Source organism: Parasteatoda tepidariorum, chromosome 3 (genome assembly GCF_043381705.1).
Source record: "Parasteatoda tepidariorum isolate YZ-2023 chromosome 3, CAS_Ptep_4.0, whole genome shotgun sequence".
In the NCBI taxonomy this organism is placed as follows: Eukaryota; Metazoa; Arthropoda; class Arachnida; order Araneae; family Theridiidae; genus Parasteatoda; species Parasteatoda tepidariorum.
In genome coordinates, this window is record NC_092206.1 from 97,991,154 (window position 1) to 98,004,454 (window position 13,301).

The 13,301-nt window shown below is 27.4% G+C and overlaps 1 protein-coding gene across 14 annotated transcripts in view; it reads right to left on the minus strand.

Annotated features, from left to right (window-relative positions):
- The window catches only part of LOC107454565 (sodium channel protein 1 brain), a 52,783-nt gene that overhangs the window by 26,138 nt on the left and 13,344 nt on the right, over window positions 1-13,301 (minus strand). For 7 of the 14 annotated variants that reach the window (XM_016071798.3, XM_016071796.3, XM_016071799.3 and 4 more), the window contains 9 exons: window positions 12,746-12,982; window positions 10,060-10,096; window positions 8,668-8,828; window positions 8,387-8,557; window positions 6,997-7,178; window positions 4,892-5,114; window positions 2,520-2,576; window positions 2,319-2,404; window positions 1,033-1,102 (listed from right to left, as the gene is read on the minus strand). In XM_016071798.3, the coding sequence (XP_015927284.1) occupies window positions 1,033-1,102; window positions 2,319-2,404; window positions 2,520-2,576; window positions 4,892-5,114; window positions 6,997-7,178; window positions 8,387-8,557; window positions 8,668-8,828; window positions 10,060-10,096; window positions 12,746-12,982 (1,224 nt within the window). The remainder of the gene's footprint in view (window positions 1-1,032; window positions 1,103-2,318; window positions 2,405-2,519; window positions 2,577-4,891; window positions 5,115-6,996; window positions 7,179-8,386; window positions 8,558-8,667; window positions 8,829-10,059; window positions 10,097-12,745; window positions 12,983-13,301) is intronic. The other 7 variants (XM_016071797.3, XM_043044678.2, XM_043044684.2 and 4 more) reach the window with 7 other exon arrangements.

The window sequence follows — 13,301 nt, forward strand, 5'->3', positions numbered from 1 at the left end:
AGCGTTTTGATTAAAGAAAACCAGTTTTAGGATCAATAAACAATTATAATTAAATATGTCTATGTTAGTATCACAAAATATAAATGTCATTTAAAGATACATAAAAATAAATCAATGTTAGCAAAAAGTGAAATATAGGTACTAAGGCATTATTTGATCCCTTCTGAAAAAGTTTAAACTTGAAGATTGTCTTTATACCCGTTTTAATTCGGCAATTTATCAAAATTAGATATTCCCTTTCAGTTTCTACGAAGACTTTCATGACTTGCGTATTCCTTTCAAATATATTCAGAATTTTTATTTTTACTTATTTATTATTTTCTAATTCTCGAAACTTGAGAGATTCCAAATTAATGCCCTATTTTACAATAGCTTGGGAGTTTTTGAAAGTTATTGTTTCAAACATTAATTTCTTTTCTCCTTCGATTAATTCAAATCATTCCTTTTCGGGCACAACTTGCAACCATTATTCACTAGATTAAGCAATGATTATTCTACTTAAGAGAAAGACACATTGTACACTAGTGTGTTAGATTTTTGAAACTTTTTCTTTTTAAAGCTCATAGCGCATCAGGAGGGGACCACAAAACAATCTGTATTTTTTTTACGCTCTAAATGATGTGTGAGTGAAGTAAGTCAAAGAGGGGTAAAATGCCCTTCGTTTACTTCAATGTATAATAAGCAGCAAGATTTGATTAATTCTTCAACTTTACCATCTAACACCTCATTAGACCAAGCAATGAACAGGAAGTCCCTATTGAAGTAATCACCTATTGTATCTTAACTGAAAAATGGAAACTCCATTTTAATTGGTGAAACATTTCTCAAAATTTTTTTTTTCTTCTTCATTTCAGTACCTCAATTTTATGCAATTAGGCGGGGACAAAAAACAACAAATATTCTTTTAAACGGGGAAGTTTAACATTAGCTTCATATAAAATGAGTCGGTTTCATTAAATTTCATTCGTATAAGCAGTTTATTCGATTATACAATACGCGATTAAGTGGGGATGACTGTATTGTTATACTTACAATAATTAGACAACTCCAGAACACAAAGAAAATTGTAATTCCTTCAAATGTATTACTACAAGCAAATTGCCTGGAATTAAAGATTTACCAGAAAGTATTAAACAAAAATTTCTAGACAAAAGATCTTTGAAGATGCATATATCAAAATCACACATTGTAAATGCAATTACGATACAAACATGCAAAAATTTAAAGCTAAAGAAAAAGGAAGATGGCTAATTGCCACACAGTTAAACAAAGAGATAAAATGCAGCACAATTAGTCTTTTAATTATTATGTTAAAGCTATTAATTTATAAAAAAAGTGGAAAAGTTTGCATTATAATATCCTATGAATTATATTTTTCGAAGAATAAGACAATTGCAGATATTGCTTTTATAAAATGCCTTTAGCTAATTATTTTACAAAAATATGTTTCCTCAAAAAAACTTTTTGAATGGTTATATTTTAGCTGGTAGAAACATACAATTGTTTTTATCTTAAATCATGCAACAAAATAAATTTCAGACATTTTTTTTCTTAAACTAATAATTTAGTTTCGTCATTCAAATCTTATAATTTAGGTAATTAAATGGCAGGTTAATAAAATTAAGATAAAATAAATTTGAGAAAAGTTATATCTTAAAAGCAAATTTGCAAACACACCTTAAATATATGTATGAGACAAGTAAGTTAAGGAAAATTAAGATGAAATAAATCTGAGAAAATTTATATCTTCAAAGCAAATTTGCAAACCCACCTTAAATATATGTATGAGATAGATAATTTTTCGAATTAAGATGTTTATAATTATTTTCAAATCGGAAAATAAACCTTAACAAAAATAGGATAAATACTAGTATATAACTACTAGTATAAATACGAGAAAAGTTACTTTAGTATTGCGGTAAAAGTATTTTGGGTGAATTCAAGTTTCTGGTGACTTAAATGCAATTAACTAATCAATCTGGTGACTTAAGCCAATTTCCAAAAGTTTCTAACATTTCTCACTGACAATAATAAAGCATGACAGATTTTAATCACTGTCAAAAAACATCACTTTCCAGGTGGGCTTATACAGATTCATCAAAATATTTCAAAACGGAATGAAATACAATAGATATTCATAATTTCTTTCTTTCTTTTTTTTATAATATCTTAAAGTTGGAGCAACAATATCAGTTTTTTTAATAAGAAAATTAGCTAAATGATTGTTTATTTTTCAGGTAAATTTTTTTTTGTGTAATAAAGAGGTTGAGTAATGTGAGTGCAGAAGTTTACTTCATTAAATCTATTAAACTACTTACTTTAATTTAAGGTAAAGTTTAGTTTCCTTCAAATCGTCAAAGAATTCTATACAACCCTTTTTCTTACACATGTCTACAATTTGTCTCTGAATAAAGAAAATATTGAAATTTTTTTTTTCATTACTAAATTGAAAATGGGAGAAACAAGAAACTGAAAATATTCTTTGAAAAATTAGTAAACAGATATTAAAAAAAAAATACCTCTAAAACTGAGAACAAGTGAAATACAAATCCTTTTAACTGAGACAGTCTGTTTCTCTAAAAATACATAAAGAAATGCATGTATAGCAATAGTACTCCAAAAATATAAAAATAAATACTGCCATTGTTTCAGATTGAAACAATAAAAAAATTAAAATATTTCACTTCGTAAAATAATTTCATTAAAGACTGTAGTAAATATATACTTTATTCTCATATGAATACTAATTTATAGCAAAAGATACATTAATAAACTTAAATGAATTAGATTTAAATAAATAACTGCCAATTAGATTAATAGCTAAGTTCTAAGAGAATTAAAATTGCTTAACAAGAAAATCCATCCTGATTTCTAAAGCCTTTAAGGTTTAGGGCGCTAATTTCTGCCAAATGATGAACATTCCATGAGCAATAAGTAACAATTTTTAATCATTTTGATTCTTCATCAGAAAATTATCAGATCAAAGAATTTTAAAATACATCAAACACATTAGGTTATTAAAAACTGAAATATGAAGCGTTAAATTGAAAAATTTCAAAAATATTTGGTCAAGATAAAGAAAATACATTTGTTTAAAAATACAATAAATAAGGATGAATTAATCATTGCAAGAGTGTATTTGCTGGCTAAATTATACAAAACAATTTTTAAAATAAAAAATGGAAAGATTTTATGCGAAAAAACTACACAATAAAAAACAGATTAAGTAAGAAAATATTTCAAATGACTTTTTTAGAATATATCTTTAACAGATATATTATTTATACAAACCGTTTCAAAAATATTTAGCAAAACTTTTGAAATTATGCTAACTGTTTTACTTGTTAAATATCATTTTTAAAGAAAAAATTTCCTTTCTTTAGCATCTTTAAGATTTTTTAGTAAAAACTGGAGAATAAAATAGATGCGTAAGTGTAATGAAATTTGGACAGATGGTGAAAGGGATAACTTACAGGGGTGATTGTGACACAAAGAGAAAAACCCTGAAAATTTTATGTGCAAAATCTCTATAACAAGTATCAATTTATATACTATTCATATTTAATATAATTATGTATTTAATATAATTAAACTATGATTTATAATTGAATTACCTACCATTAAGGAATGTCAAATTTTTACAGTAATTAATTTCAGAAAAAAACTTACAGGAATTGAGATATCGGATTTTTAAATCACCTAAATAGGAATCGCGATATTGAATTTAAAAATGTGAAAATAAAAATCGCAATATCGGATTTTTGAATCGTGTAAATAGGAATCACGATGCATGATTTTTAGATCCCGTGAGTACGAATAGCGACATTGGATTTTAAACTCACGTAAAAACAAATCAAGATATTGATTTCAAAAATGCATAAATACTAATTGCGATATTTTATTTTTAAATCACGTGAATACGATTCACAATGAGTAACTTTTAAATCTGGTAAATTTGGAAATCGATGGTTGATATCAAAATTGAGCGAAAACGAATCACGATATTAGCGGTTTCCGGCAAAGCTTGAAATATTAAAAACGATAAAAATCGAAATTGCGGAAGAGTCACGTGTATCAAAACGTCTCGTTTACGTGATTTAGTGAAGGTTTCAAAATTTAAATTTCAGATTGTAGAACTTAATTCTTACTTTAAATTTTAGATTGTGGTAAAAATTTTGTTGGATTACAAGTTTTGATTTGTAGAAATCCAGGAATCAATGGTCTTGAGATACGTGAAATTCCTTGAAAAAAATCACATCTCCTAGTTTCTAGACCTGGAGGGATGATATGAAATACCTGGAATTCTGGGGTACACCCGGAATACAATAACCTCTGAATTTAACTATTCGATTCTGAAATTTGTTTTACAAATTTCAATTCGATCTTAAGGAACAAACATTTGAAAAATGCAATTCTTTAATTATATTTTGAAAAAAAAAAAAAAAAAACTTGAAGCTGAGTTTTTTCCCAAGAAAATCCAATAAAAAAAAGGGAAGTGAAAAAAGGCAGTCTTAAAAAAAAAAAAAAAAAACTTCGTTAATTTAAATTTTTTTTTTTTACAACAATGCAATTTTTGTAAAAAAGTGCTTCGTACAATTATAATTCTATTTCAATACATATACTGTATATATTATCTCATGAACAAAAAAAAATTTTTTTGTTGAAAAAACCCAAAATTACGGGTAACATTATAGATATTTTCAAACATGAGTTTTTAAAAAGAAAACCCATTGGTTCCAGTCTAGCTAATCCTGCTTTAATCCCAACTAAAATTCCAAATGAGCAAAAAAACTAAACAATCAAAGGATATGTCAGAAATATAATTGGATGGGAAAATAATTGCAAATCAATTTATAAGAGCTTAAAAATTGCATATTCAATAAAACATTACTTTTCTATCAAACTGAACATGGTCTTCAAAGGAGCTGAGGAGTAAAGCAGTGAAGAGACTGACTATCACAAGATTAGCAATTACAAACATGATTATGAAAAGAAATGGACACAGAGATGATTTATCCGACACCTCAATGCAAGTGAAAAGGAAATCAATCCATTCACCCGTAATGACATTGAGTACTATAAATGCTGATCCTCCAAATGTAGCAAAAGACCATCTGAAATAGGATGAAACATAAAAAATGGAAATACATACTGTCTGAATAACAGAAAAATTCACGAATACTATACAATTGCAAAATATGTGACACAATAATGAGAAAATTCTTAAATTATAATCAAAATGAAGTGCTATCGAGAAATTATATTTAATTAAAATTTATGTTTAAAATTACAGTCTCAAAAGCTTAAGCACTATACGAATCTCTTAGTTTACTAATCATGGATTGATATCAACAAGACAATGTCGATACAAACTTCAGGTTCAATAAAATGTTCTGGTGCTAGATAAACCTAAATAAAGAACATTTTGGCAATTTTAACCTACCAAGAATATAGACATTATAAACAGTATAGCACTGTTGAAGATCTACAAAAATCTATTGAGAAAGCACATGACATTCTTTTGCACTAGAAACATATCAGAAGCTAAATATTCAATGGGAAAACATTATTTCAATACTTTTTAAGAATAATGGGAGATTAATGTCCAAGCAATATTAATTTAAGACTGCTAAATAGTCTCATGCTTTACATTTTTGTGACAGCCTACTACTATTTATTTATTGTTTTTAATTACATCATATTAAAATGTCCTTTTGTGAACATTTTATTTTTGCCTTTAATAATCAAAAGTGTTGCACCACTGTTTGGGAGGTTTAACTTAACTTTGGGAGGTTAAGTTACATTTTGTTTTGCTATGCAAAAATGATAAGACTTAGAAACTTGAAATTATGAAGGCATGTAGGAAAAAAAGAAAAAAAAAGTACGATGGAATAAAAAAAATGTAACATTCGATAATAAGTTCGAAAATTATTAACTGCTGAACTTGCAATGAACAATACCATATGGGTCGCAATGCAGGCCACAAGAATATAACTAGAGAGCTGGAATTTGATGTGTTGAAAGGGCCATTTTTGTTTATGAACTGCTTTTTTCATTTTAAATAATGATTGTACAAAGGTTCATATCATGGTTGTACAAAGATTTGTCTCTAGCAAGATCTTCCTATTACAAGATCTCACGTGACTTGATGACAAAAATTATTAAATAAAATAAAAAGAAATTAGACTTTGCCAGATATAAATCTCAGAATTTATTTAAATTTTTTTATATATATAAGAGACTCAAGATAATAAAAATCGTTCCCAATTTGCCCTGTTATAAAATATATGGTTATTTTGTAAATTGTTAGCAAGAAAGGTTACTTCTATTACTATTTATTGCATCACACACTTAGTATTTTCATCGACAGCTTTCATTTAAAGGCAACTTTGTACTGAGCTGGTCGAAGAAAAATGGCCGATGCGACAGACTCCTCGACGTAGGAAAGAAAATATTTTGTATTCTTTAATTTAAAGATTTCTTTTCAAGTAGAGCTGATTAATTTTAAAATCTAACTAATCATTAATATTTTTTCGATAAATATATTAACAAAATATTCTTACAGAAAATTGGAACTATTTTATATTTAATAAAAATATTCTTACAGAAAATTACAACTATTTTATATTTAATAAACAAAATTATCTTTTTTTTTTAAAAATTTTGTGTTTTATGAAAAAAAATGAAGATGATTGAGAGACAAACACTTGGGTTGTTGAATGGAGTGGGTAGAGCCTAGTTATGTTTACAGAAGTAATTCAAAATTCACTGTTGCTTCATACCATTCCAGATATGTTAGTGACTCATAGCATAGTGGATTAATTAAAGGGCTTAAGTTTGTTCATTTGCGAGAGTTCAGAATTAAACTTTAAATGAAATATTGTTTATTATGAAAATGATTCTTGAGTTTAAATTTATAACATTAAAATTTGCGAGTGAAATATCCAGTTTAAAATAATATTTTTTTAAAGATATCATGTGATGAGAGCTTTGTACCTGGGAGGATCTGGAGATTCTTCATAATAGGATCCTAAAACTTGATTGGTTATAACTCCAAAAATGAAAATAACCAATGAGAGCAATATTACAAGGCGCAATATTTTAAAAAATGAAGCAATGGTGATATCAATGATCTGTTTGAAAGCATGCCAAGACTTCTGGAATCGCAAGAGGCTAAACTAAAAAATATTTAAGATTAAAAAACTTGATCTTATAAAAATTACGGGGATTCGAATAATATAATTAACAGAACTTTTTACCAACAAAACTATAATAATAATAAAAAAAAAATAAAATAGGATAAACATTATGGCTAAAGGTAAATATCATAGCTTTCACAAAACTGGAGAATCACTTGGAGACATTTTTTCTCAAACTCAAACAATTTTTCTTTAAAAAAATTGAATTAAAAATAGAAAAACTGAAACTTTATACACAAGTTTATTGACTCTTGCAGTATTCAATTTTAATGCCATATCAGTTCTTTTGAATTTTATTTTTAAAAAGTCTTCTTTTAGTCACACATAAAATATCCAAGCGATAGTTAGATTCGATCTAGAGAATAATTCGACATGTTAAAATGAATTCTTGCAATTTTAAAAGTGATTCTTTGTTTTAAGTAATTGCTGCAAATTTCAAAATTTATAGCAAAACAGCATGCAAGTTCTTAACTGAAAGAGTGAAACTGATAGACTGAAATAGATTTAAAAAATGAGAGTTAAAGCTTTTGTGCACTTTTAAGAGATGTTCAATGATCTGAAAATAGCCATTTTATTTATTCTATGTATAAATGAAAACATTTATATGAAAATAAGAAAGTTTGGGCACATTTTGTCATATTCTGAAGTTTGATTTTGTAACAAAAGCTCTCTGTCTTTATTCTACATATACTTCAAACTGTATAGTTTTTAAAAGTAATTTCATGCAATATCTGAAGAAAATGTTGTAAGTTGTCTACGTTTTTATTTATTTATAAATTATAGTAAAAAAATTTAACTGCAAGAATCCTTATTTTTCTTTCAATGTTACATAAATTGATATTTTCTGTTTTGTTAATTTTTTTCACATAAAGGAAATAAGTTTTTAGGCATTCTTTTCTTCATAATAAATTCCAAGTTAGTTTCATGACATCAAATAATAATATATAAATTATTCAGAATTCAACTTTTCTAGCAGTGAAGCAGTTATCTCTAGTTATTATAGGGGATTTTGCATAATATGGAAATTTGTGACATTCTATAGAATTTTTACTTAATAGTAAAGTCATAATGAAGAAGTATTTACAGATATTTTTTTTATGAATGAGAATACTATAAGATTAAACATAGTTCTCTCCTCCTAAATATTTCAATATTTAATTTAATTTATTATTTTAATATTTGCTCACCAATCTAAATGTTCTAACAATTCTGTACTGATACAAGCTTGCAATAGAAACACTCAATATTGTGATTATTAGAACAAAAAAATCTAATATATTGAACCACTTTGAGAAGTAACGAATATCAAATGCAATAAACAAAATGACAAATTCCAAGGAAAAAATGCAAACAAACACCTGAAAAATAAAAATAGTTTTAAACAAAATGATTATTGACATATAATTAAAATAAATATAAAAACAGGGGTTGAATAGGTTTTTTAAAATCAAAATAAATTGTTTAATACCATGTTTCCAATTTCTAAAACTTCAAAAAATGTCTGTGACATACTGGAATGTTCTGCTGCAAGAAATGCTGCATTTACAAGTATAATAAACAGAATAAATTTTTCAAAAATGGCACTTTTAGCAATAGTTTTAAACAAACTCTGAAGATATTTCCAGCAGCCTGAAAATGAGTGAATTTGAACATTACAGTCGTAAATATTATTTAAAAAAAAATTCTACATCTTAATGCAATAAAGTGCAAATGGTTAAAGATTAGTTTTCATGTGAGATAAGAAATTAGGTTTCATATAAAACAAGAAATTATAAATTGTTAGTATTGGAAGAATAACAGAAGTAATTCTCCATCTAAACCTGGCATGGAAGAAGAAGGTGTTCAATATTTATGATGCCCACTTTACAGATTTGACAAATATTTGATGGGAGTATATTTATTTTATTCAGATGTTCTGCAAAGCAGAACGTGGCTTGTCTAAATTTTCCACAGCTATTCTATTGGATCTATGGCAACACTATTTACAGCAGAACTCTCTACCTATGGCAACACTTTGCATACTTTCATCATAAGCGTGCAGAGAGTCATAGGAGAAGGAAGAATGATAGTTTCTGTGTTGATTTTCGAATAGATTAAAAACTATTAAGTTAGGAAACTATATTGACTGAAAACTACATTAAATAAAGTAACGTTGTGGAAATTTTAAAATAGTATTTTTGATAAGTAAAAATGAAAAATATAAAGAAAGGGGAAAATATTTTAGTACAACTGAGAAGACGTGGAGAGGAAACAGGGAGGGTCAAACATGGAACCAGTTTTCTCCCCAGATGGCGTAATCGAGCATTGCGATCGCGAAAGGAGGTAATGTCACTCATATTTGTGATATTTCTTAAATTAAACGTGTCTTATTGGTGGTTTGTAAATGAATTACAACTTTGGCTAGAGCAAACCATTGTGGTGTTTTGCGCAATGTCTTAAGCGGAAATGGAATGCTACACACTTTACAAGTAACAAAACCATTCTATAAATTTTTATGGATGTTTAGGAGGAATAAGGGGGATGAAGATAATTATTTTCTTTAATGGTAAACTGAAATAAATCAAGATAACGGAGATATAACGATTTTCATTTTCTGTAAAATAAATATTACAGAAAAAGCACATTATCAGTTTTAACTAAATAGTCTTCCACAAAGACAGGCTTGCTTTGAAACTTAACAGTAAAACTTAAATTACATTTGGTTATTTCACATTATTTTCATTCAGAAGTAAGTCAATTAAAAACTTCCAAAAAAAGTAAAATGTTGAATTTATCCTAACAAATGCTAGTTTTAAATTTTCAAAGATAATAATAAAAAATTTGAACAAATAACTTATCTATCAAATATAAAATTACTTACGTGTAGCTGTCTGGTATTTCCCATTATTTCCACTGACCTATGCAAAAGAAGTTAGTAAGCAACGAATTAAAATCAATTTAATACTTTGGATGCAACAACAGACTCCAAAAATGATACAGTTAATGAGTTACAACTGTTAATTGTAGGAAAAGTTAAAAAAAGTCAGTAAGTATTCAGTTCTAACCCTTCATCAGTAAAGCTTTTTGAGTAATTTTGTTCAAGAATTTTTCTGCTAAATACTATATTTTGTTTAAATAAAACAAAAGAAAACAACCTCAGCAATTTTTCTAGTTGATCCAGAACAGGGGTTTCCAACTTACATGAGGCTGGGGGCCACAATTAAAAACACAAATCAAATGGCGGGTCGAAACTTTATCAAAATTTCATGTAGGACTATTATGTTTTAAGGAACATTAAATATTACTGTCAGATATTTACCAATTTGCACAAAACAAAAGTATTGCATTACAAATTAAAATAAGAAGTAGATTTCTAAAAATTATTTAATTGTTATTAATAATATTTTTAAAATATTAAATAAATAATAAAAATTTGGGTTACAATAACTTTAATGTGCACCTATGTATTAAACAATTAATGTGCAACTGCTAAGATATAAAACTTTAAAAAGGTTAGTATTAAAACTTACATAGTAGCACACAAAATATTCAATGAGAAAATTGAGGTTTGTCTGTTGCAACCACCAGAGAATAGATATTTACATTTTAAATTTAAAATTTACAAATGAGAGTGTAAATATTCTCTTCCAAAATGAGTGGTTTTAAAAAGTTAAATCGGAGAATTTCTTTGAGAAAATTTTTGATACGCACATGCTAAATTATATTCACAAAATACAAAAAAAAAAAAAAATAAAAATAAAAAAGGGCAACATACACGATTATTTTTGTATTTGAATAAATATTTTCCTGGATGCAAAATCTGAGAAGTAAATTTCTTTGCACCTTTGGTATGTTAAATTTCACAGAAATGAAGAAATTAGGTTTTTATTAAACCCCTATAGATTTTTTTTACGAAAATTGCCCGCAAAAAAAAGACAACTAATATATTTTAGCTCGTGGGCCACAAAAAAAAGGCTTAGCGGGCCGGATGTGGCCCCCGGGCCGCCAGTTGGAAACCCCTGATCTAGAAGCAGTTAAACATATAAAATTATCAATAATAATATGAATCCTTAACAAATCTAGACTGCAAAAGATACACAACATATTTTTACATAATAAATACAAATTGTAATTATGAATTTACAAGTTTCAATAGCAGTTTCTTAAAAGTAAATAGTATGAAAATTATTATCAATGTTAATTAATAATGCATTTACAAAATCTAGTACAAAAAATATGCTTAAAACTAAGTGTAGCTGAGTATTCTTTAATTATGTTAAACAAAAAGACTTCAGATCTTTAAATTTTGCATAATGACTGTGTATGGCAAATATTTTAAGTATAATTAAAAGTTCTTTCAAAAAATCATTAAAAACTTGCAAACAAAGCAAAAGGTAGAGTAATTATATTGTTGAGTAAAACTAACATTTATTTGTACGAATTTAAAGGATTACGGCAGGAAAAAGAATCTATATTATATAAAACGCTAACACGTATGTATCAATAAAACCGATGATATTTCCGCGTTGGCAACAGTTTTCATTTTTAATTGATAGGATTCGGCGCGCAAGAGCACGCCGTGAGCATCATATGGCTAATCTATATTATATAAAACGCTAATACGTTTTAATTGATAGGCTTCGGCACGCAAGAGCACGTAGTGAGTATCATATGTCTAATCAGGTGAATTCGCACCGAATTATCAAAAATATTCTCACAAAATTATCTTCATTGAAGCCGATGCTTTACATCTGGCGTTCAGTACTATTTCATGTTGTTTTACAACACATGGTTTTAGCCCTCTGGAGGGAAAGACTTTAAAACAAAACTTACAAAAGTTACTTTTCTCAACAACTGAAATTTAGAATAGTGTGATTAAGAAAAATATGCAAACTGTTTTCAATTTCAAATTAATATTGAAATGCACAGGTTTAGAATTTTCTACAGTGAAAAGTTTTCGGAACTTCAGTGTTCAAAAAAGTACAAAAAAGCTAGACGTTAAGAACGTATCCAATGAGCGAGCATCGGATTGCGAAGCAATCAGAAATGAACTGCGAAAGCAGTTCCGGGGACTGGTGAGCGCCAGCGAGCAGGGGGCGAAGCCTCCTAGTGTGTTTATAATATTTTTAATGTAATCAAGAATTTAATTAATTTTAAATAGTTACAATTGTCCTTCATTTAATTTAAAGATAGACAGTTCTAAATAAAATAATATTTTAATCTTGATACTGATTACTATAAATCAGGCTTACTTCAGTAATTGAACATTAATACATATTCTACTCAAGCAAGCTATAAATTTAGTAAAAGAACTATTTTTATAATTTTTTTTTTTAAATTTTTCCAAATTTCATATTTTTTATAATATACAAAAACCATGAGGCAACTTTTTTAAAATAGGAAGGAACTGGCTAAATTCAGCAGTCAACTAGAAAATCTAGTAAGTTGGAAAATATGCATTCAGATGGTTATACAGAACATTTGCGTTTTCTTAATATGTATGGAAGACTGAATAGCTTGGAATTTAGTTTTTAGAGTTAGAGGAAAGAAAATAAAAGTTGGCATACTCCAATATCACTTTCTTTTGCTTGCATTTGTTTAATAACAGCCTGTTTCATGGTTATAATATTTTTCATCTGCTTCCACTTTTCTTGGACAGCTTTCCTGTGATCAATTAGATAACATCTCTCTTGCAGAACCTCATCTAAAGTCTCACGTGTCGTTTCAAGAGGGTAGATTGCCAACCGTTCAATGTCAAAAGGAAAAGAGTCATAATAGGAATAGGAAGACAGTCTCTCCTTTTCCTAAAACAAAATCAGGTCTAATAAATAATCTAACAAGATGATATTGACCTACAGAAAAGACGTTTAAGTTTTTTGGTAAAGGTGGATCAGATCTTATTTTAAAAATACTAAAATAAAAATTAATTTTTGTAATAAAAAGAAAATTAAGACATAAAAAGACTATTTAATGCTGGGACAAACATTACTACCTGTCTCAAAGACCCGCACCCTTCTAAGAATAACAATACAGTCGAGTCTCTATAATTCGAGGAGGACGAGATCGAGCCGACCTCGAACTTTGGAAAACATGAGTTATCGAAAACATAAAATTTAATAAATA